General features: G+C 49.2%; 1 protein-coding gene across 9 annotated transcripts in view; it reads left to right on the top strand.

The window, feature by feature from the left end:
- Window positions 1-34: 34 nt before the first annotated feature.
- PACS2 (phosphofurin acidic cluster sorting protein 2) overlaps window positions 35-23,914 on the top strand; it is a 66,881-nt gene continuing 43,001 nt past the window's right edge. For 7 of the 9 annotated variants that reach the window (XM_085231482.1, XM_085231484.1, XM_085231483.1 and 4 more), the window contains exons 1-2: window positions 36-262; window positions 21,485-21,572. In XM_085231482.1, the coding sequence (XP_085087608.1) occupies window positions 135-262; window positions 21,485-21,572 (216 nt within the window). In that variant the 5' untranslated portion in view covers window positions 36-134. Of the gene's footprint in view, window positions 263-21,221; window positions 21,293-21,484; window positions 21,573-23,914 lie in introns of those variants that run through there. The other 2 variants (XM_085231489.1, XM_085231488.1) reach the window with 2 other exon arrangements.

A 23,914-nucleotide genomic window follows, 5' to 3' on the forward strand; every position in this document is an offset into this window, starting at 1 on the left:
GCCTGCTTACCAGTCCCTCCTACTGCTCTCTAGGCCCGCCCGCCTTCACGTGACCACACCCCCCGCCGGGGCGGGGCGGGGCGGCAGCACAGCCAGCGGCGGCGGCCCGGTGGGCGCACGCCAGGCCGGCAGCCATGGCGGCGGCGGCGGAGCGGGGCCGCCTCAGCTTCCCGGGCGGTGCCGGGGCCTTGGGGCGGCCCGTGCCTATGAACCTCTTCGCCACCTGGGAAATCGACGGATCCAGCCCCAGCTGCGTGCCCAGGTAACGGCGGCGGACACGCGCCCGCCTCGCCCCTTCCCCTTGCGGGCAGCCGGCAGGGCCTGGCGGCACCCCGCGTCAGACCCCCCGCCCGACCGCCTCCTCTGCCCCGCTTCCCCTCAGCTTCGGCCCCTCTGCCCCGCTCCGGGGGCCCCTCCGTCTCGCAGCCCCCCGTTACCGTGCCGCCCCCCGCCATTTTGGAGCGCGCTGCCCCTTGGGGCCGTCCGGTCTACGGGGGCTCGGCTCCGGGCCGACCCCTTCCCAGCCTGCGAGCGGGCGCACGTTTAGGGCTGGGGCGTGCCGGAGATCCCAGTGCCTCTCTGCTTTGATTTTAATGTCTTTTACTTCTTGGGGGCGCGGCGGGATTGAGTGAGCGGGGAACGGAGTCATCGGGCTGAGCTCGCGGGCGTGCGGAGCTCTGCGGATACCCCGGAGCCTCCATCCATCTCCTGTGCAACAGGGCGGTGGGAACCGTGTTCCTCCATCTCCTCTGCCGATGGGCACAATCGCCGTGTTGCGAGCAGGCAGCCGTCCGCTGGGGCTGTTCCGCACTCTGAGCTCGGGTACTGTGGACAAGGTGATAGCATGGGGCAGAAAACCCGAGTTCTGCAGCTGTGGATGGCTTGGGTGAGGATAGCCCAATTGTGCTGGCAGCGCGAGGTGTGTCATGCAGCAACTTTCTCTGCTCAGCTGTCCTGCTCTGCAGCAGGACGTTTTCGAAGGGCACTGCCACCAGGAGGGCATGTACCTCTTTCCAGTGAGTCCTAGTGCTGCCACACGGAATGAAGTAGAGGTAGGTTGGAGCACTTTTGCATTTTGTGCTGGGTTCCAGTGCTATCTGCACAACCCTGGTGCTGTGCAGAGGGCATGCAGCATTCTTGCAATGCTGCTTTGAACATTGTTCTCTCCTTTGCACCCATGGCTCCAGAAAGGCAGTAAGGCTTCCATCTCGCCCAACTCCTAGTGGTAGCTGTTAAAATTAAAAAACACAAATGTCCGTTGCTGTCAAGGACTTTTAGTTCTGCATTACCATTTATGCTGATACTTGCAGATACAAAGACTAGCTCACAACATAGGTTGCTTGTTTGCAGATCTGTGGATGACCAGGAACTGCAGTGTAAAGATGCTGACCCTGCTTGGATGCGTGGTAGAATGTTGGAGGCTCAGGGTGGCACCTGAGGCAGGCAGCTGACTGGAGTCTGGGTGGTGTGAGGGGCAACATGGGTACCGGTGCATATGGGGCGGAGCTGGGGCTCAAGGTGGAAGCACTGAAGGCACTGTGGCAAACTGTGAAGCAGGAGCTGGTAGAAGTGCTTGGATTGCATGCTCTGGATCTGTGATGGGAGGACTGGGGCACCTGTATTCCATTTAGGAACACGGCTTTTGTGTGAGAGGTCCCAAGTGGGTTGGTCCCTCTGGCTTCAACCCTGGTATTGTCTTTGCCAGCTGCTGCTGTCTGCCCATCCTGCTGGTTGTGAGCTCCGTACAGGCTGGGCTGTATGAGTGCTGTGTCAGGGATGCAACGTGTGGCAGGACTGCAACTGTCGCTGTGATTGCCAAGTGTGGTGTTGCTCTGAAATGAAATCAGAAGCACCAAGGCTGCAGCCTCGCAGCAGTGTTGGTCTGATGGCAGGGAAGGAGTGACTGTGTTGCTTGTGCCAGGCAAACAGTAAGGCCTGTAGCAACAGCTGGAGTGCTGAACCAACGTTCTGCTGTTTTTCACCATTAAACATTATGTCCTGTGGTGCTACTTCAGGTCCATGCTTTGTGTTTCATTATAGGTTTTGTATGAATCACTGTGGTGGAGAAGGCAGGAGTTTGAAAACCTTAAGTTATATTTTAAGCTCATAGTATAGCAATTTTTCTGTGGCACAAAGGCACTTGATGTTTTTGTGTTAAAATGAGAGATGCTGAGATGAAAACTGTTCTGTGGGGGAAACAGTATTATAGATATGCTTGCTTGTTGTCCTAGCAGATATCTGCTGGAATGTGAAAAGAGGATGTGGAGGAGAATGGGTCAAGTAATGTGGAACTGCCTTGGTCTCTTCTGAGATTTCCACCTGTGACAAGTTCCCCTCCATGTTTCTGTTGGCAGGACAGCCTGCGTAGCTCAGAAGAGATTGGAGTTGGGCAGAGGATTCATGACAGAGGAGTGTGTGTTTGGGGAGGGAGCACTGTTTCCTTCCCTCTTGTGGGGATAAATCTGACCCCATTTCCCAGCACTTTCTCCCCCAGTGAGCTGAGCAGCAGGAGGGCTGGCTGGAGGCATTGCAGGCTGTGCTGTGAGCAGCTGGCATTACTCAGGTGTACCCTGCACTCCCCAGGCAATCGCTGCAAGAGGAAGATCTCCAAGCACTGCTCTTCATTGACCAGCTCGTTGGCAGATTGGCTGAGAGTCCTCTCGGCCTGGACAGGCTCAGTGAGATCTGGAAGGCTGTCTTGGTGCCTCTGTAGCTTCCCTCTCTGACCAGGCTGTGTCTAAACTTAAGGAAGAGTAACGGTGAAGACTCATATTGCTGTTCTGCAGCTATGTGTTTTGAGTGAAACAAAAATGTAGGTGGTGTGTTGTGCTTGTACTGGTCTCTCTTTCTCTCCTGCCATTTGCAGCAATGGTTTCTGACAACTTTCTTAAGTACCTATAGCTCCTGGGCTTTTTGACAGGATTGCTTCAGAAATGCAAGTTCTTTCTTTTATTCATCCCAGCAATGTAACTCAAGCTGTCTCATTTGGATGTAACTGCTATGTCTAGAAGAGAGAGATGCCTACCTTATTCTCCCATTTCTTTCTTCTGTGCATTGAAGTATTTTTCCTCCTGGAAGGTTACATTGCACAGAGTTTCCTCAATACCTAAAAAGCAAGAGTAATGTTCTACTGAGAGAATCAACCTCATTGCTCAGTTTCCTCACACATAGAATTAATCAGTGTTATTGTGTTCTGTTTTTCTTTTTCCCTTTTGTTCCCAAATGTTGTTGATGAAGCTGTGAGTGTGAATGGCAGAGCCACTACTGTTTCAAGGGAGCTTCAGGAGGCTGTTTGAGGAAGAGAGAGATCTGGGGGAGGTCTTTGTTCACAGGGGCTCTTCTGGAACAAGCGGCAGTGAAGCTCAGAGCTTGCCCAGGGATGGGGTTTGTTAGAAGCTGCTGCCTTAACTGCCACACGGTTAGAAAAGTTCAGGTTTGAGGTGTGCAGTGATGCTGAACTGTGTGTAGAGCAGCAGAGACCTGATGTCACTTAGAGACTTGAAGGAAACCTGTGGAACATACGTGGGAAGAGATTGTGTTGTTTGGGCACTGCCTGAGTTTCACGTGCTACCTTGCCTCTGTGGGTGAGGAAACATGAGAGAGTCTGTGCGCTGCACTGGAACAGGAGGCTGCTTTTGCAGAGACGTTAGTGCTCCGTGATGGCCTTGAAGCACATGGACATCCCTGGGCAATGGAAACTGCTTGCAGGGGGCCTGTAGGTTCACAGCGACTGAGCAGATCCGAACGGTTTGCTCATGCCCCAGGCTCTGTGCTACTCGCAGTGCCAGCTCCATCTCCCACTGCTCTGTTCTGCGGTCAGCTGCAGTGGGTGAGTGAGTTGCTGGGATCGGCAGAGGAGTCTCAGAGCACATCAAGGTGTCAACATGATACGTGAGCAGAGCGATGCAGTGAGGAGCAGTCCCACGACCTGAGTGTTGGCACCCTGACGTGGTGCCTGGTCTTTCCTCAGCTGAGCACCGAAGTGGCAGTGATCTGTGGGAAGCCCCTGGCTGACTGCTCTCTGCAGGTGCCCTCAGAAGGGAAAGCAGTGCCTTTGGGTTCAAAGAATGCTTCCCACTGCTGGAAATGGGAACTTTGATTGGCCAGTGAGTCCCTGCTTTCTAGCCTGGCTCGAGCAGTGGCAACAGCAGGCTGTGCAGAACTTGATACTGTAATAATTGTGGCTGAGTGATGCTACATAAATGAGCAAGTAAAACTGCTGATTAATTCAGGTCGGAAGAGACGCGTTAAGCATATCAACCTTCTGATCCATTGGTTCACTGACATTTGGAAAGAACTGTTGTTTGTTAGGGTTGCTGCTGGCACGGTCCTTGGGAGCTGACTGCGGATTCTTGGTACGTTTGGAACCAGGAAAATGTCTAATTACTCAGATGACTAGGTACGTCTCAGAAGTGCTTATTTGGAGGCTTTGTTTTGATTTTGAGTAGCACTGAATGCCTAACATTTTACCACTGGAGGAAATTGAATACAGATGAGCATGAAGTAGGTTTTAAAAAAAAATTGCTAGCTAAGGCAATGTTAAACATTTGAGATGCTTGAGGAAAAGCATGCAAAACTGAGCGGTGGAGGTGAAGTGTGTGGGTAAAGCACAGTAGCCAAACCCCTTACTCTTGGTGCCAGTAGGTCCTGTTTCTCCCTGCTTTGGGTTTAGCCATCATGGAAGAGGAGAAGTCCAAAATGGCATTGAGCAAGATGAAGTGTTCCCTTTGTGCTCCCAATGCAATCAGGACAGCCAGAGAGCAGCAGAGCTGCTGGTACTGTGCTTCTCATCAGTCCTGAGCGTTCCGTGGTTGCTGTGGCAAATGTGAGGCTGTATCAAATTAGCTATGAAATGATTTGCATAATAGATTAATCAACCGGCAACAAAACATCCCCCTTTTCTGCCAAAGAAAAGAAAAGCTTCAACAGAGCTGTTACAAGAGGCCATTATGTTCCTTGCAACCCTTAATCTTTCTTTTTCCAAGAGCACTCCGTGTTTTGGCCTTATGCAGGAAGCTGGCCTGCACACTGCCTTTATTTGCGTCACATCTTGGCTGCTTTTTCTCATTCTTTTGGGCCAAATTTTGCCACCGTTATGGTGACCTTCTAGGGAGGGTATTTCCTATGGAATTGGTGGCTGGCTGCCAAAAAGCTCTGTATTGCCAGGTCCTCCACTAGCCTTTGCCTTTCCATTACCTTACTAAGGAGAGAGAAATTTCTCTGGGCCGCTTGTGACCTCCAGAACCTCTCCATTTCCATGGGAAGTTGGGGAGTGGGGCCCTCGGAGAGCATCCAACTGTGAGCAGGCAGGAGCTGATGGCTGGGTTTTACTTTGTCTTTGTTTCTCCCTCCTGTAAGCCAGCAATACTGTATGGTCATCCCGTGGCTCCAGACACGATGTCCGTGTTCAGCCTTGTTTGGTCCCAGAATGCCACCTCTCAAACACTGCTGTGGGAGCTGGAGTCCAAACAGATCCCAGTGTGCAGATGATAAGAGGCTTAAATGGCTAATTGAATGTGATAGCGTGAAGCTTCTCTCATGGTGAGGTTTAATTGGATTATAGTACTGCACAGTGATGCGGTGGCTTGTAGGGCATGCAGCCAGCTTCACAAGGAGAGTGTGGATCCTCACTAATCATTCATTTGTTTAAAACAATGAATTGCCTGGAGTGCTCTCCAATGGGCATGCAGGAGCTGACAACCCTGGAGAGAGGATTCTTCAGAAATTAGGCTGGTGGATGCCTACTGCACGTGCAGACCCACTGATTGGGTCAGTGCAGCTGTAGCAGAGGGTCTGCAAAGCTGCCTCATGAATCTGAGTTGGAGAAAAAGGAGGATGAGCGCTCTGTGAGGTTGGATAAACAGGTGTGCATGCCGCCTGCTTGTATGCTGCAGCCTTTAAAAGAACCTCCTTTAGAAGCATTTCAGCCTTTTCTGGTCGGCTCTGCGTGGCTGTGACGCTTGTCCCATGCTGTGCCTCCCTTCCTGGGTGGCTCACTTATTCTATCATCGTGTAGCTGCCACTCCACTCTGTGGACTGGTCTTGCTTCACGTGCAGCTCCTGTGCTTGGGGGCAGCTGCTGGAGGCTGAGCATCTCTTGGAAGCTGCTGAACTGCAGCATGGTTGTTCTTGGACGTTTTGGTGCTGAAAGCAGAGTGTTTGGTTTGCTGCTATTTCAAAAGAGTTTGAAATCTGCATAGCTGCTCAGATCTTAGTTCAGAAGGGTTGTCAAGAAAAATAGCATTTGTTCTCCTGTACGCAGGCAGATTAGCATACAAAATCAGCTTTGATGTTGTGGCAGTGTGTTTCTCATCCACAGCCTCCACGCTGTTTTGGAAAGCTGTTTGGCTTTCAGCGTGCTGGGAAATGCCCCCAGGGATAGCATGTGCCATTTGGGCAGGGGACAGCACCAGGACGCTGAGAGCTTTCCATCGGCTCGCCATGCCTCCTGCGGCCCTGCAGTAAGGCCGGACAGGTGGGTGTGATCACTTGGTGATCCCCGCTCTTTTTTATTTTTGGACAAAGCTGCTGTAGCATGAGGGCTGGGAGGTTCTCCTGGCTGCTGGGAAGTAAATGCGGTGAGCAGGAGAGAGACTTGAGATTTCTGCAGGGAAACACGTGGAGGGCTGCAAATGGAGGTATAGGATAACCGCAGAGTCCGTTCTGTGGTTCTGGTCTGTGTTTCAGGGGTTTCTTTCAATGAAGGGCTCCCATTAATGGCTACACAGCGTAGCAGTTTGCACATACACAAGTCCATGTATTTCCCGACAGGCATGAGGCCAGATCTAGATATAGAGCACAGAAAAAGCCCCGTCGAGAGATTCTTAGGAAGCCTTATCTATATATAGTCTATATAAGTCTGTATCCCCTTTCTGCTGAGAGGACGATCTCTGCCTGGGGAGCACGGTTAATGCAGATCCACCCAGCTTCTGAGAACCAGCAGAAGATAGCCCTGTAGTGTCACATCTACTGTGCCCTGTGCAAGCCATCCTCGTGTGCCTGGCTCCTGCACCCTCTGAGGGCCCCAGCTGCATGGCCTGCTGCTGTGACCGTGGTGTTGTGACAAGCTGGTGACGCTGCTGTGACCGGCGAGCCTCAGAGCACGCAGCAGCCCTGGCTGTGAGGGAACAGCTGCAAGTGCTGGGGCACGTTCTCGTGCTGTGCCTGCACCTTTGGAACACATCGGTCCTCTGGATGCTCCACAGTGAGATCAGAGCTTGGCAGTGCCTTGTTGTGGAACAGCTCTTGTGGGGGTTGTGCCAGTGCCATTCCCTGTTGTGCAGCTGCTTGCCAGGCTGTACCATGAGAGGAGGCTGCACAGGCGTGCTGCTGCTTCTGGACTGAAAATGCACTTGCAGTGCTCAGCCCATCTGCCTCAGCCTAACACAACAAAAAAGAAAGGCTCACGGGTGGTGTAGATGAGAAGTGGGAACGTGCAGCAAGGTGGACAGGTCTGCCATTTGTGCAGCAGTGTGGTCTCATTAGCGTGTGTGGGGGTACGGTTCCATAATGAGGATGGCTGAGGATGTTCCCTATACCATGCAGCCGGTCTAGCCAGTGTACCAGCAGACTTTGAGGCTCTCTTGGCAGCTTTTGAGGGACAGCTGAAGAGCAGCACAGCCTTCTTTCTGCTGTAAGAAGTTTGCTGCCCATGAATCTTCTTTACACCATATCCTGGAGCCAAAGAGATGAGACTGATGAGGTTGTACCAGCTGGAGGTTCTGTTGGAGGCATGGCATGTGTTTGGATGCATTTGGGTCTGGAATTGTATCATTCCTTCTCAAAAGAAGAGCTCTGTTTTTGCACTGGAGATTCCTTTCTCACCTCTTCTAAGGTGCCGTGCTGGCAGTGTAATTCTTAACCCCATTCTGGTGGGAACCCTGGCAAGATGTGCTCCATCTCTCCTAAGCCCATCGAAGTCGCAGGGCTGCTGGAGGACGTCTCCTCACGGGCTTTACAAATATAGCAAGAGCGTTTGAGGTCGCTCAGTCTTGAGTTTCTTCAGGGAGAGCACGCTTCAGCTGGAGGCCGTGCCGGCACTTGGTTTGACTGCCTCTGGGGGGGCTGTTCTGAAAATGGGTGTCTGTGGCACGGCTCTAATCTCATGACGGTCCTGCAGACTTTTCCAGCTCATCAGATCCATGTGCAGTCTTAATTTCGCCTCGTCACGTGTGCCCTGATTTCATTGCAGCCTCAGCTGGGTGAACCCGGTGGTTTGTAACGGGGACAGGGATGCTGCCGTTCCCAGCACAGCAATCGCAGCCTGTACGGGGGCTCCCTGCCCTCTTCCTGCTCCACCTGTGCAATGGGCCAGTGTGTGTGCAAGGCACAGAGCATCAACCAGGAAGCTCTGCCTGCTTCAGCAAAGCTCCAGAAGCCCTCTGGCAGAAGAGCTCTTTCCCAGCAGGGCACAGAGCTGTGTGTGCAGGAAGTGTGCAGTGGTTCGGCTGCCATCAGGGCTGCACAGTGGGGCTGGGCTGGTGTTCCCTCCTCTGGGGCCGTGCTCCTCTGTCTCACACGGAGAGAAGCTCCGTGGTGGGAAGAGGGATTTGCGATCAAGGCTGCCAGCGAGGAGATTGTCAGCCAGGCACTTCCGAGCTTGAATAATTGACAATGTAACCAGAGCCACTGGAGATTGTTTGGGAGGTAACTGAATCTTCCACACCGATTCTTATGCAAATTCAGACATGTGCTCCTGGATTCTAATGGGACACGTTCAAATGCAGCTTGCATTGTTTGGAGCTCAGCATCCTTGCACTGGGTCTGTCATTGCTAATGACTTTATAGTAAGAGCATGACTTGCAGAGCCGCACCTGTAACAGTTTCCCAGTGGTCTTCATACCTTTGCAATCCTAATTTCACCATAGATTTTACGTGAGTGACCTGTCGGTGTTCTGGCAAATGTTCATTCGTTGCTGAAGCTTTCCTTTGCCTCAGCAGTCTGCTTCAGTAGTACAATGAACTCACACATTTCAGTGCTGTTTGCTTTGCTGATACTTGTGGCTCGCTGAAGATAAATTAAATGCTATTGAGTTGTGCCCAAAATGAGAATAAAAATATAAACAAAATCTTTAAGCTTTACCCAGTAAATCTATAATTGAGTTGATGAGCACATTTAATAAGAATTATTTTGGGTTTGGGGGAGATTGGTGTCCTGGCATAGCTTCAAAATTAGGCTTGTTTTTTCATAGATGTGCCACGTGGTGTTGGAATACTTGGCCAAAAACACATGACCTTAATGTCTTTACAATATAAACAGCCTAGAGATGTTTCCTGCTTATGTACAAAATATCCAGCCAGTGACTGTGTTCTGTGCTTCTACAAGAAAGGAGAGCAGTCTTATAATAAGCAAAAATTCGGGTTTCAACTTTTTTTTCCCCATCTGGCATCACTTAAATTGATGTTTTCATCTGCATGACCTCTTGGGGGTGGAGAGAAATTACAAACATAGAAAATGTGGCTAAAAAAGACCTTATTAAGTCCTCTTCAGTCTGCAGGCTGGAGTGGCCCCACTGAGCTGTGTCCCATGGCTGTTCCCCCTTGCCATGCTCTGTGTTACGGTTAGGTTTTATAGAGGTTTGGGAGTTGTAGTTGTGCAAGGAGTTGCTGGTCCTGTGTGTCGTCCTTCCCAGTGTGAATTTTACTGAGCCTCAGCAGAGTAAGTACATCAGGAAGAGCTTCCTTCTTAAAAGAATGCTATTGTTAAAGCATCATTTATCACCATTTTTTTTTGCACATCTGCCTGTTCTTTTCTCCAAACCCTTTCTATGCTCCCATTGTGGTGCTGATTTACAGTCCATAGCTTTACAGTCCACAGCTCCATAGCCCTGAGTTTCTAGGGGCGGGCAGTCTTGCAGCCATCCTCTCAGATGGGCAGTTTTTGCTGTCAAAAAGGATTGTTCCAAAAATGTCCCCTTGTGTGAAAATATATGTGCCTCCTTTCTAGCTTTCAGAAAGATGATATGCTTCTTTCCCTATCAAGTTGCACCCACTGCCTTAAAATGAAGGATTTGCAAGGAAAGCTGAGAACTGCAAGAACTGGATCATATATATTTCATGTTGCCAGTGGCTTGCTAGGGGCTGAACTCCCTTTTATTTGCTCTTCCACCTCTTCCTTAAGCTGTTCCTGAGAATGTGCCAGAATTTAAGGTGCCCCGATTTCTTTCAGGCTGGCGGGATCTGTATCTTCTTTCTGCCAGGAATCTGCCTTATTTTGCTTCAGTGAGATGAACGCTCAAGTAGGCTTTGTCCTTGCTTCACAAATAGACTTTGAGCACCTCCAGACACTCGGAGAAGTTCTGTCTGCTTATGCTTGGCCCTGCTGAGCCAGTTGCCTGCAGATACCAAAGCTGATCAGAGGATATTTTCCTCCCAACATGTGTCCTTTGGCAGCCTGGGTGAAAATCTGCTCCCTGAGGCAAAACTACAGTGGTTTTTATCTTTGGCCCATGGAGATGTGCTTGAAGGCAAGAAGCCTGGGAATTGCTTAGTTCAAACAAGTGAGCGGAGCTGTGTCAGGTGAAGGCTTTTGGAGGTGGATTTTCTCAGTTTGACGTTTGGTCAGTAAGCTGATGTTTTTCTGACATGTGGTGGGTAGGTCCTGCTGGTTGTGCTTAAGAAAAATCCGTGATAACTCTGTGGATAAGCCCTGTATTTGGTGCCTACTACTCAGCTCTTTTTAGTGCCCAGCACAGATGCTGATAACACAGAGTTCTGATGATGCTTCTGTTTTGTATACTTGGGTCTGCTTAGCAGCATTGCCTTCCTGCAGATCAAAGTAGCCTGGTTCTTCCAGTGTTTCTGCTGGTGTATGGTGCCAGCATTCAGGAGGATACTAACACCTGCTGCATCAAGGTGCAACAGGCTATGATCCAGAGCAGGGCTGTGAGCATGTTTGCCCACACCTCGCATCACCTGTGCCCCAGGCACACACTGTCTTCTGCATTCCTGTGATGCTGACTTCTCTCCTGGCCTCTCAGCATTGCCACAGGCCCTTGCTGTGGTTTCAGGCTGTGAAGGGATTGCGCAGTGCTTGGCTTCCCAGCAGAGCCAGTGTGTGCTTTGCTGGGGGATGGCTCACTGTAAAACCATCTGGGTGAATGCTGGTAAAGTCAGACGGCTCTACAAAAGGCTTCTGGCAAGCAGGGAAAAGGTGCCTCTTTATCTTGTGTACTTTTAAGCAGAGAGTAAATGACTGTTCAGTCAGCAAAACAAGCAACTGTGCAGGAGTCCTGCTTTGCTTAGTTATGAGTAGTGGTGTGCAGGGCACTGAACATGTGTTTGTATGAGTCTGCTACTTTCTTTTCGTGGAGCAAGCTCTTGATTTAGGACAACCATAGGATGATTTCAGTGCTTTTCTCTGATTCCACTGGGTTGTCATATTTCTCTCTGGTGGTGGCCAGATTTGCTGATGGTTCACATTTGGGCTGGAAAAAATGCCCCTTGTTGGAGTTCTGGTATGTCTGTATACAGTCAAAAATGTTGAGTGGGTTGGGAAAATAGCTTCCAGCAAAGTTGTATCGCTTCCTTGGAGCTCTTTTGTTCAATAGAAATTCCTTTTTCTCTCCCCCTTCTTGTCCCCCTGACAGCCCACCTCCTTTCTACAAGGACACATTGAGGTGTAATTCACAATGGTCTGACTGAAGTGAAATATACACAGCTGCAAACATTTGTTTAATGATACTTCATGGTGAAGGCATCTCTCAGAACTGCTCCCTTTCCAGGAGTCGAGCAATCAGTGTGGTAGCAAAGAGGATTTTGTTGAAAACACTTGGCTTGGATTTTTATGAAGCTCTGAGAACTCTGACTACTTGTGAGTTTTGGGTGCAGAGAGGAAATATCTGGAGCAGGGAAGAGTCTGAGTGAGGAGACATGTTAACTGTGTCCCTGACACCAGGGTACGTAGTGGAGTTTTCCTTAGCTCCTACTGTATTCTATATAAAAGCTGGGATACAATAAAGGACACCGCAGATAAAGGTTTTATTGATGTTAGAAGGATCAGGAATATTCGGTCTCATGTGCCACAGCTCTCTGGTGCACAGATCAAAGACTTGTTCAGGTAACATCCCCTGCCTTCCCCACTGAATGGAGGGACTTCGCAGCTCCCTTTCCTCTTTGGAGGCATCAAAAGGATGCATTTGTGATTTTGTAGCCCTCATGGTGCATAACAAAGCCCAGCACCTGGAGGCTGCAGGCATAGTGTGTTTTGTTGTAGTTGATGTGCCCTCGTGCTGCTGGGATTTTGGAGGGTGACCGAATCGCAGCAACACAAAGAGTCAGCATGTGTTTGTAGGTAAGATGAAATAGGTTTATTGTCATCGTTATTATCCAGGACATCACGGAAAGCCTGTTCTGATTTAAAGGCAAAATTTGATGCAGCTTAGTGTGAACAGTTCTCCAGTCTCAGGAAACTTCAGCAGTCCATCCCATCTCTCCAGTGCATGTCTCATAGGCAGGACAACAATGAACGCAGGCTCTGTCTCTAGCTTTTAAAACACCTGCAGTGCAGTAGCAAATCCACGCTGGCTTTCTGACAGCCCAGAGTCCTTGCTAGAGCTCCCCAAACCCTTTTCTTGTTCTGATAGGGAAATATGATTTCTTCAAAGACGTGGATTTGACTACCTTAGCACCAGCTGTGATGCCAAACCCTGCTCTGGGGGACTTCTTGCAAACTGCGTGCAGAATCTTTAGCTGGGAGGCATTATTCCACTATTTGTAAGACATGGAAAGGTAGCAGTAGGCCTTCCCATTGTGGCTGCAGTGTAAATACACAGGCTCCAGAGGGAAGGAGCATGAAGGACAGTCCATTTTTATTGCCTTGTAATGGATAAGCACAGAGAAGCTGATTTAATGTTTTACTGATACCTTAACAGAGAGTTTTTGCATTATCCTTTTAAATCCAGCTCAATATGCCGCATGGGGAGTGTGTATCAGCTCTGGGAAATGTGGTGTTAGTAGGTCATTTTCCTGCTTGTCTATTGGAGGCTATTGGTGGGAGTCTCAGTGGTCAGAAACATATAATGTACAAAAATACATGTCTTGTGTGACTAGCCGTAGCTCCCAGTGCAAAGTTTGATGTGTGTGGTAAAAATCAGAAGTTGAGTGCAAACCTCTGAGCCAAGGAAGTATGAAAATAAGGATACGTCCCGTCCTGATGGTTGAAATAACGTCATGGCATCTGACAGCTGGACTCTGTCCTATCCCTGCTGATGGCTCTGAACGTTTTCTGTGACAGAAGCAATCTTGCTCAGCTTTTAGGATGTTCCTCACTTCATCCGCAGGCAGGATAAATGATACTGGTACCTGTTCTTTGTTCTTAGCATCACAGGTACAGCCTTAGCTGGCTGCACAAGGCAAAGGCATGAGAAGAGAATGCTTTCAAGGCGCTGAGTCTGGTCTGGCTCTGGACTTTGGCCTCAGTGAGTGGTCCTGTGGGGCGCTCCTCCTCACAGATGCAGAGGCTCTATTGTAATGTTGGCCAGACTCTGAGTTCAGCAGTGAGCATTACTGCCTGCTGAGAGAGGGCTGCTCGCATCTGCCTCATTGCCCTCCACGTGCCCATGCCACATGTGGTTCTGCAGGGCAGGCCAGCATCCCTCCCAGTGTGCTGCGTTCCTCACTCACACGTCGCTCTGGTGCTTTAATAAGTATTTTGACAAATGCAATGAGCAAACTCATTTGGTTTGCTTTGCTGGCCTCTTAATGCTCTCAGGAATGAAATATCACCAGCAATAATGCTTAAGAAATGTAGTCTCTAAATAATGTGGAATCTCTGCTTGTTGACTCAACTCCCGACAGCTGCTGAAGAGCATCAGAGTATGAAGCAAATGTGTCTCTGTAGCACATGGCTGCATTCTGCGCTCTGCTGCAAGCAGTTGGCATTGGGGGTCCTCTGGGCCCCTCTCATAGAAACTGTGCTTCCTTCTCTCCCCAGTAAACAGAAAGCTGATGCCAGCTTTCAGAACGGGGTAAGCAGAAAAAGAAACAAGCAGAAAATCTTGTGTTATTGTGTTATTAAGTGCGTTTTTCTTTTTTCCTTTTTTTTTTTTTCTTTCAAATAGGAGCACCTCAAAGTAGAGCACACAGTATATTTAGATGTGAAGAGAAAGACTGAAGGGAAAAAGATGTTTTCGAAGTGGTGTTGAGAGACATTTTGAGATCACCTGGTGGTTCCCTTGGAGGGAGCTGCCTCCAATGGGAGCTGAGCAGAAGCGTTCTGCAAACCGAGGAGTGTGCAGAGCTGTGCTGTGCTCAGCAGCAGCAGGCTGGTCGCTGTGCTCCAGAATCCTTTCCAAGCTGTATCAGCTGGGTTTAGGAGTTCAACCACTGTTGGTTGCTGCAGAAGCTCCTTCCCTTGCAGCAGTGGTGGCAGTTCTGCTTTAGCCATTCAGTCAGCCTATGTATTGTGGATAGCTGTTTGGCTATCAAAGTCTCACCAGGACCCCTTCTTTTGTGGTCTGCTTCCCAGCTTATCTCCTCAGCAGACAGTGTGCAAACAAGCGAGAGCTGCCTGGAATATCTGATGGAAGAAACGCAGGGATGCTGGAGTGCGGTGCATTTTCAACCAAAGGCAACAGGAGACACTACTTTTCTTACAGGAGAGCTGAATGCTTCCCCAGGTTCAGCCCTTTCAGACCACTGCTCGTAGCACACATCTCATCTCAGTGTGCCCCCTCCCCTCCTCACTGAGCACCGATCTCTGAGGGGTAGCACATTTTAACAGCTTTACCCATGTCGTTTTGTTGCAGTTTGAGGGATGCTAACCAGAATTTGCAATGTGTTTAATGCTGAATAGAGTTCTCCAGCTTTAGTGGCAGGATCTGGAGTTCTTTGTGAATTATATTTAGCGCTGATGGAGCCTGCTTTGTCAGCTGTGTGTTGTTGCCCTGTGAAAACTGGCAGCATTCAGATCTAAATAAATGCTAAATAGTCTCGTGCTTTGAGGCATGATGAGAATTGCACAAAAAAATTGATTCTAACTTAGGTGATTAATTTTGTTATCTCTGTGACTGTGATCCCCTTCATCTCCATAGTCAGCAGAGGAAGGAGCTGGCATTGAATGTGGGGCATGCAGAGGAACAGCATGGAGCATTGTCCCAATGGGGCATGGGGGTGGCTGGGTGCATGTGCCTGATCTGGAAGGAGGCCAGAACGCAGGCTCCGTGTGGTCAGAGCAGTGCTGGGATCTGTGGAGTGTTCTGGTCCGCAAACAAGCCCAGCAGCGGCATGCTTTGCATATTTGATTGCTCTGATGGCTGATACCAAACGTGCCATCAGACTTCACAAATGTTTCTCATTGCCGTTGGCCACTCCATTTTCACCCTTAGAGGACATTTTGAGTTCTCACTAAAAAAGGAAGCGTCCATTTGAGCTCTAAATTATGCCTGTGTGATTCTCCCATCTTATTTATTTCAGGTCATATTGCAAGCTTAGCAAAGACAACCCTTTTCATCTGGCACTCGATGTGGCTGCTTTCAGGCAGAGTGACAGTGCTGTTAGGAACGGGCCAGCTGCCCTGGCTGTGCTGCTGTGGGTTCGTATTGGTCAGTGAGCTTTAAAAGGTAAAACTCCTTTAAAAGGCTGAAAGCGGTGTCCATACGATCTGTTTGTCCACTGTGGTGTAAGGGGGGTCTTTCAGACAGGTACTGGTGTTAAGACCTGTGTGCTGTGGGGATCTCAGCTCTGGCTGTGCGTGGCTGCTGCTGAGCAGTAAGTAATTCGGCATGATCCTACAGCGGTGGGTGGGCAGGGGAGCCTGCAGGGCAAGCACTGGGCTGTACGAGGAGCAGAGCTCTTGGTGGCACAGATGGAGGATTTGCCGCCAGCCGTGCTGCAGTGGGGTAAGGAGGAAGCTGGAGTGCTGCGAAGAGGCCCGTCTCATTTGCTGGATGCGCAGCACTCTGGGTCACGTGCAGGCTGTGACATCCCCAGTTGCTGTGGAGATGTCACGGCTCCCAGCCTGCTGCTGCTCTGGGGGATGCTGTGCTCAGAGTTTGTGGGTATGGTGCAGGCAGAGAGGATGGGAGGAAAAAAGGGTGACAATCCAGGCGAGGCACGTGTTGGTGCAAACGTATGCACGAGGCTTTTTGTGCAGCCCTTCCATGCCAGTGCTCATGTGTGTCCAAGCTAGCTGCTCCTGCAGGGAGCTCGCTGTGTGCTGACAGCAGGGAGGGTGCTGGCATATGTGCAGGACACATGTGCTGCTCCTCGCTCTGCAGCAGGCTCCTGGGCCCTCCTCACATGCTTGCTGCTATGTGCAGATCCTGCCAGCCCCAGAGGGCCCAGGGCAGGCAGGGAGCTTGTTCTTGTGGTATGCCTGGTGCAGCCAATTCCCAGTGCACATGTTGTGTGCCATGTGCAGCTGCTGGGACAGGAGGGCAGCAAGAAGGCAGGTGGGGAGGAGGGCATGCTGAGGAGGGGAGAACTGCTGGGTCTGTTGCAGCTGCATGTCTCCTTTTGTCCTCTTCCACCTGTTGGCATTTTTGCATTCCTCCCCCCAGTGTCAATTTTGCTCATTGTTTGGGCATAATTTTCTGCTCTGGTTGTAATCCGTGTGGTGGGGAGTTGCCTCCTGCCTCATTGTGTGTTGTGCCTTGCAGCAGAAATGCTAAGTCACAGCTTGAAGCAGTGATTGAGCACCTGGTGGGAAGGCAGGGCCAACTCAGGGGAACTCAGGTGTGTGCAGTGCACCTGAGTGATGGAAAGGGTGGAGCCAGGATCCAACCCTTCCTAGACCTCATTAATGTACTGGCAGTGGAGGTGAGGGTATCTTGCTCGAGATCCCTGTGTACCTGAGGCCTTTCAAAGGTAAGCAGCCTGGGACTTTGCTGCTAGGCTATGGTTGCTGAACTTTGCATTGTGTTACAGCATTACATGCCTTCCTTTTGTTGCTAGCTAGCTGAAAAATGAAGCCCTAGCTACAGAAAATATGTGGCCCATATCCCAAAGGTCCACCCTCCCAGTGTGCAGCTTTGACCACTCATCACGTGCTCAATGGGAGTCTGGCATTGGTGCCTTTGGTTGTTCCAGCTACTAAATTACTAAATTAGTACAGCAGATATGAGATGTTTGTGTCAGCTGTGTTGTAGGAAATGTAGTCCTGTTGGTCTGTCAAAGGAGCCTTGATCATCAGTCATCTTTTTGTTGTTAGCTTACTTTAGTTTTTAAAGTTAAATGACACCATCCTATTCCCTCAGAACTTTTAGAATGCTGATTAAACTCAATCCGTGGGATCCTTCATTCACACTTATTGTGCTGTCATACGTTCCTGGTGTTCTGGATGCTGGATTTGAAGGAGGCAAGTCAGGAGAGGTGCATGGACCAGCTGTGTGCCTGGATTTGCAGGCAGGGTGGAGTAAACACACAGGTGGGTTAGATGGACTCCTTTGTAACTGTTGCTTGTCTGAGGAACAGACCTAATCCCTTCTTCATGATTTTTCCGTTAAGTCAGCGATTTGAAACCATCAAAACAAAGCATGAAGAGACCATTGTGGAGGAACTAAGATTCTGGCTGAGGTCACCAGATGTGTGAAGAACTTCGGAAAGGGAGAGAATGCGTCAGTTGCTCAGTGGCAATGATCTGAGTGTGCAGGTGGAGGCATGGGGTTGGTGACAAACATGCTGATATCCCACCCATGTGGATGGGAAATACACTTGCAAAATATGTGCAGTGAGTAGGACAATTTTTCAGCAGTAACAGGGCAGCATCTTGCTGTGTGTTTGTGTCCTTGTGAGGTCCTAGGGGCAGCCTGTTGCATAAATTAAGCTGCCATCCTCTTACCTGTTAGAACAAGATCTGCTTGCCGCAGCATTTCTATGGATCTTTGTATCTAGAATTTTAAGAGCTTAATTCTCTGTGTTAATGCTGGGAAGCAGATTTCAAGATCCTTAAGAACAATGGAAATACTGGCCCTGCAATTGTTTCCTGGCTTATAGCTTACCTGAATGCACCTGTAGCCAAAACAGCTGACTAAAAATTCCATTTAGCTTAGTGGTAACTGTGAATGAAGGAGAAGCAGGTTGAGACTAGTGCAGGGCCATGTTGCATCTCTGCTAGTTGCCCAAGTTGTGTTTCTGGCATGAAAGGAGTTGGCCATTTGATCTCTGTCTCATTTAATTTGCTCCTGGTTGGAAGCAGCCTGAGAGTGGATCAAGGTGGAAACATTTGATGGAATTGGCTCATAAACTTTGTAGAGTGAAGAACCATTCTTCCTGTGTTTTCTATCATTGATAACCCCCAGTGGCCCTACTCTGACACATCTATAATGTAGAGAACAGCTTTTCTGCCTGAAATAATTCTCCTAGGCAGTATGAAGCGTGTGAGCACAGTAGCTGGACAGGAGAGTGCTCCTTCACCTGGGCACATGCAAAACAGGTGTCTGAAACTATGTGTGTGCTCTGCACATGTTCATCCCTTGCTTAGACAGCTGCATTAGAAAAATGCTGTGCAGGGCTCCTCTCTCCAGCCTGCCCCACACAGCTGCCCTGTAGCTATGTGCAGAACGGCCCTGTCTGTCTGGGAGGTATGTGAGTGGGCAGTGTCTCTCCACTTCTCCTCCAAGTGGCTCACGGTTTATTTTGGGACTGTCTTGAGTGTAAAGTGTCAGCTTAAGTGCAGAACACTCAATGTTGAGGGCTAGGAGGCTGCTTGCTGTCCCTAACACTGAAGTAGCTTTGGGTGCAGTGAAACTGCTGGTGCACTGGTTCCTTGCTTGCATCTCTCATCTGGGTCATGCTTACAGAACTCAGAGGAAAGTGCTCCTGGAATGAAATGTTGCCTCTAGGAACAGTATCTCGCAGATTTCAGCCTGTGCAAGGACATCTGCTTCGTGAGCTGAAGCCTTCCTGCTCCTGACTTGAACTTGGAGCCCCTGTAGCTGTGGATGCTTCTGTTATTATTCTTGACTTCCATTGGGCTTAATTAAAATACAAGTCTTTAATTTTTAATTTTTCCTTCCTGTTGATTTGGCTGTCTCTGTGTGAACACGGTCTCAGTGCAATTATTGTGCTCCCTGTGGAGGGACAAACATTTAATTCAGCGAGTCTTTCTTGGAGGGGATTTATTTTCCTGATCTTTCCACTCCAAGGGATGCAAAAGCAGAGCATCCAATGAGTAAAGAATTGAGCACCTTGTGTGGCTGCTCTGAGCCTGTTTGGGCTGGGATTGTTGTTACTGAAATGTGTTCTGTGCCCACAGCTTCTGCCCCGGTGAGGAGCATGTGGTGGAGCCATGCAGCACAGCTGGCCTTAGCAGGACACATTGGAGTCCTCGGGTCCAGTCCAGTTTTCCTCTTTAAAACTAGGTTTTATTGTTGTAGGATGCGTTTAGTTGTCATGTGTTAACTTGGGGAATGGGATCAGGAGGGAGCAGCCTGTGCCTCCTTACCGTGTGTGACAATGGAACATGAGTCCCACTGCACCCCAGCTTGTGCTGAGTGGGGAGGTCTGCTGTGGACCTCCGAAGTGAGGTGGAAATCTCGGATTTCCTTTGCTCTTTCTGCAGCTAGGTTCAGCTGGCTTGGTGCTTTTGCTAGCTGAGCTCCCCGTGTGCAACCATAGATCAATGCTGAAATAAACACGCAACAAAAGTGTTTGCCTACCCGCGCTGTCATGCGGTTCCAGACTTTTTATAGACCACTTAAAATACTTCAGGCTCTTTCAGCTTCAGATCTGAGACTTCCTCAATTCCCATCGTATGTCTGTGTGATTTTCTTTATTCCCCCCTGCATTCACTGAGATCACGTATATAAGTGAAACTTAGAAGTGTAACCTCATCCTGTTTTATAAGATCGTTTCAGGTCCCCCTGCATCAATCCCAGCCACAGAGGCATAGGAGGGCACGTAGGGCAGGCATGGCTGCACTGCTGCTGTGGGCACATCGCCTTGCTTGGAAGATGCTTCTTGTGACTGTTTGTGGCCTCTTTCTGCCATGTATTCTTAATATTGCTTTGATTTGTATTTAGACTGAAGACCTGAAACTCTAAGCGTGTTAAGGGTGAAAATGTTTTGGTGAGATTTAAACTCTGCTTGTTTTACGGTTTTTTTTTTTCTCCTAACGGAGAGTATAAACATTTCATTGTTGTTTGTGTGAAGTGCCTTTTAGAACCAGCAGTCCAGCAATGGGATAAAGAAAACAGATGCGTCCCATGTCTTTTCTAACAGCTTTTGTTTTTCTGATTGCTTTAAAGAAGGCTTATAATTTTTTTTTTCCTTTTTCTGAGCAGCAAGCAATCCATGGGGCTGGATCAAAGCTCATAAATGATGAATTGGAGGAATGGCAGAACGCCCTCCTTGTGCTCTGCTGGGTGTGCTGAGAACGCCATTGTTCCCTCGTGTACCTTTTCCATCCTCCAGCCAGGCCACACAGAGAGGGCCTTTGTTCCCTTCCTGCCAGGCGGACAATGCCAGTGCCTTGTGCTACCTCTGCTCACACCACCTGACTGCCCACAGCTCTTTGGCTTTTGGCAAGCCTGGGGCAATTGTCCTCCGGCTGCGGCCTCACAAAGAAAACAAATGGCATCACAGCCTCCTTCCTTCAGACCCTGGACATGAAGTAGGCCTGCTCCTGGCCAGCATCTGCACCGTGGGTGATGTCTGTTCCAGAGCCTCCCATGCAGCTTTCTCTGGCCGCAGCTTTCCTCAGGTTTATCCCTTCCCCAAGTTTGTTTTCGAGGCACACCCTTATGTTTAAACCAGCTGTTGGTAACTCCTGTGAAACTGTGACAGTGCCAGTATCATGGCCCCATTACCTCAGAGCTTGAGCTTGGGCTGCACCTAGTCCAAATGCTCTCCCCTCCCAAGTGCTCTGTGCTGGGAGGCAGAAGTGCAAACAGTGGTAACCGGAACAATGCAGCATTGCCAGGGTAAAGAATGTGAGCTAGCTGTGTATGTGTGGCATGTGCATGCCAGGGCTGCAGGGCGCTGTGCAAGTCCTCTCCTTTTTCTTTTGTTTCTTTTCCTTTCCCATTAGAGAGGTCTGAACCTCTTGCTAGCGCTTTTGTTTGGGGACGAGTAGGATCAGCAAAAGGAGGTGGGATTGAGATCTTTGGGAACCCTGAAACTGAAAGAGCCAACAGACTAGTAGAGCTTTGCAGAGAAGTTTAAAATTAGCCTGACCCACTGCTTTTACATTGCTGGAATTTAATTCCTCTGACCCTACAGCTCTTGGTCTGACTCAGAACAAGCGTTCCCAGGCTGCGGTCTGCAAGGTCTGTGCTGGGAGGCTCTCCCGTGTGGCCATGGGTCTGCACCAGGCCGTGAGACGGACCCGCAGGCTGCCTCCTTCTGTCTGGGGGTGTGTGGAGAAATCCAGACTGAAGAGCTGGGGAAGCTCAGATATTCCTGCTGTCTTTATATCTGTGTCTGTGTGGCTCCTGACTGGAGTCTGTTCTACCTCAAACAGAGATGCTGTTGTGTGGAAGCTGTTCAGAGCTTTTCCTTTTTCAGACAATGATTATAACTGTTTCTCTTCTGTTCCTGTTTGCAGGTTGTGCAGCTTGACACTAAAGAAACTGGTAGTCTTAAAGGAATTGGATAAGGAGCTTATTTCTGTGGTCATTGCTGTCAAAATGCAGGTAATTGCTGTCAGCTCTAAGAATCAAATGTGGTACTTGAGTTAAAAATACTGGCAGGTGCCTCCGTTGTGAGGTCTGTCAAGGCTGTGGGCCACTTCCCACACTTACATCTTGATGTTCTGTGTATGTGGAGAGTCTCTTGTGATCCTTCTCCTGTGTTCCTACCAAATTTCACTGTATTAAGTGAAGAATATTGTTCACTGAGGACTCAGAATGAGCTTTATATGTTGGTAAAGATGCTCATTTCATATCATATGCTGTCACCTGATCTTCCTGAGCAGTCACCAAATCTAAGCTTGTGTTTAGCATGCTGCAGCTCTTACTGGGACAGAACATCTTGGTCATTTGGACCTGGCCTGGGGAGGCTCTGAAGGCTGGGCCTTCTTCTGATGGACAGCTCTGCTGTCAAAAGTCCAAGCCATGTTTGTAGACAGGTACTTGTCAGTTGATTTATTGGATGCCTGCACATTTCAGTTTGTTTCCGTAAGATACAGCTCTCATCCTAGGTAAATAACCTACTTTGCAACATGGGTTTGTGCTGCTTAATTAGGTTTCTATATACAGGTCATGTTGCCTGGAGGTAAGTGTTCAGCAGGAAGCGAGTAAGTTCCTCAGTGTGTCACAGCATCAGTTTAGCTCAGTGCTCCCACCACTGGAAATGCTGAAGTGCTTACTGGTTAAAAGCCTAGTGGACCTGTAAGTAGACAAGTGCCATAAACCATGCTGAAAAGCAGCTGCTTTTCAAAAAAGGGGCAGGCAAACTCCTGCAGAGATCTGTTTGTGTTAAAATCTAGCTTGGAAGGTGAAATCATGAAGGCTTTGTGGACCGAGAACATGCAGCTGAGCATTTAGCCAACATCTTTCATCTCTGTGAGCAGTCCAGCTGCAGCAAAATTGTGTTCCTCTGTGTTGGAGGGATTCACAGCTCCACAGCAGGGAGCAGAAAGGTAGGGAATGGTTTCACACAGCTGAATTCTGAAGATGCACAGCTGTGGGTTCCCAGGCTGTCAGATATTGCTGATCAGGGCTGAAAGCTCTCCATATGTTTGTACAGGTCAGTGTGTGCATCACTGTAAGGGCTTGAGGCTTCTCAGTGAATGATCTACAGACAGGGTGTGCCAGGCTTGGGCTGGGAAATCCAGTAGCTTTTACTAGAACAAAGCTTTTTCCCATCCATGTTACTGCTAGGAGTTTACACTTTCTCTGGATGAAAAGGTTGAATGTGCTGCTCCGGACATGGAAGCCCAAAAAGCCTGAAGGGAGTTTTAACAATTGGGACTTTCTTGTCTGTTCTAAATACATGTTGTGATCTGTCCTGCTACAGTAAGTAACACACTGAGACCTGAGCAATTATTCTGCAGTCCCTTCTGTAGCGGGGCAGATCCCTGAAGAACTGGAAAGCAAAAGCACTTGCCCCGTGTAGCTGGAAAAGCTTGGGATGCTTGTCTGCCAAGTCCCAGGCTGCAGCTTGCATCCCTGCCCATTGTTTTTGCTTTCATCTGTCCTTCCAGTTGGCCTTGAGGTCACAGTGGCTGCAATAACTGCTGTCCCAGAGGGTGCCATAGCTTCACCTTGGGTGTCCCTGGCACTGCAGTTTGATCATTGCTCATATCTCGTGATGTGCTATTTAATGGTAGGGCAGTAGCACTGTGACTGTCTCAGATACTGGCAGATTTGAAGCCCTCCTTCATGGCCTGCAGGTTATTATGATGCTGACAAGCTCTTTTAAGGCTACTTAATTTGCCAGGTTTCTGACACAGCTATTGTTTGCAGCTGGTGATATTGGATCTCCAAGTATATGGTCTCTGTCAAATGACTCGCTGGCTGTGTATGAGAAATTGTAAGAGAGGTGTCAGGCACTGCAGTCCTTCCAGAAAGAATGACTGAATTTAGACCTAATGAGAGCATCCTACCTGCAATTCCCATGTCTGTCTGCATCCCTCCTGATGTTCAAAGACTTGTCAACTGTATTTCCCAGGCTGTTGCTCTATTTATCTGCTGCAGTCTTTTTAAAGCTGCTATATTTGGGCTTTCATTAGATTTCGAGTTGCATAACAAGTAAAGCAAGATTGCTACTGTTAGGAGATTTGCAGCATGGAACAAATGCTGCTATTGCCAGTGGCAAGGCCAGCTGTGCTTTACTTGCACATGTGCTGCTTTTGGTGGGAGGGACCCTTCAGTTTTCAACCTGCTCTCCTGTTTGATGTACTGGGGGCACCTGCAAATCACGGCATTTTGGCTTTGTGAGGAGAAAGGGATGTAATCCAGTCTCAGCCTCTCCTCTTCTCCCTCCCTCATTTTGGGATATTATTTGGGGCTGATGTAGACATGCGCAGTTTTAC

Source organism: Meleagris gallopavo, chromosome 10 (genome assembly GCF_905368555.1).
Source record: "Meleagris gallopavo chromosome 10, MGAL_WU_HG_1.1, whole genome shotgun sequence".
In the NCBI taxonomy this organism is placed as follows: domain Eukaryota; kingdom Metazoa; phylum Chordata; class Aves; order Galliformes; family Phasianidae; genus Meleagris; species Meleagris gallopavo.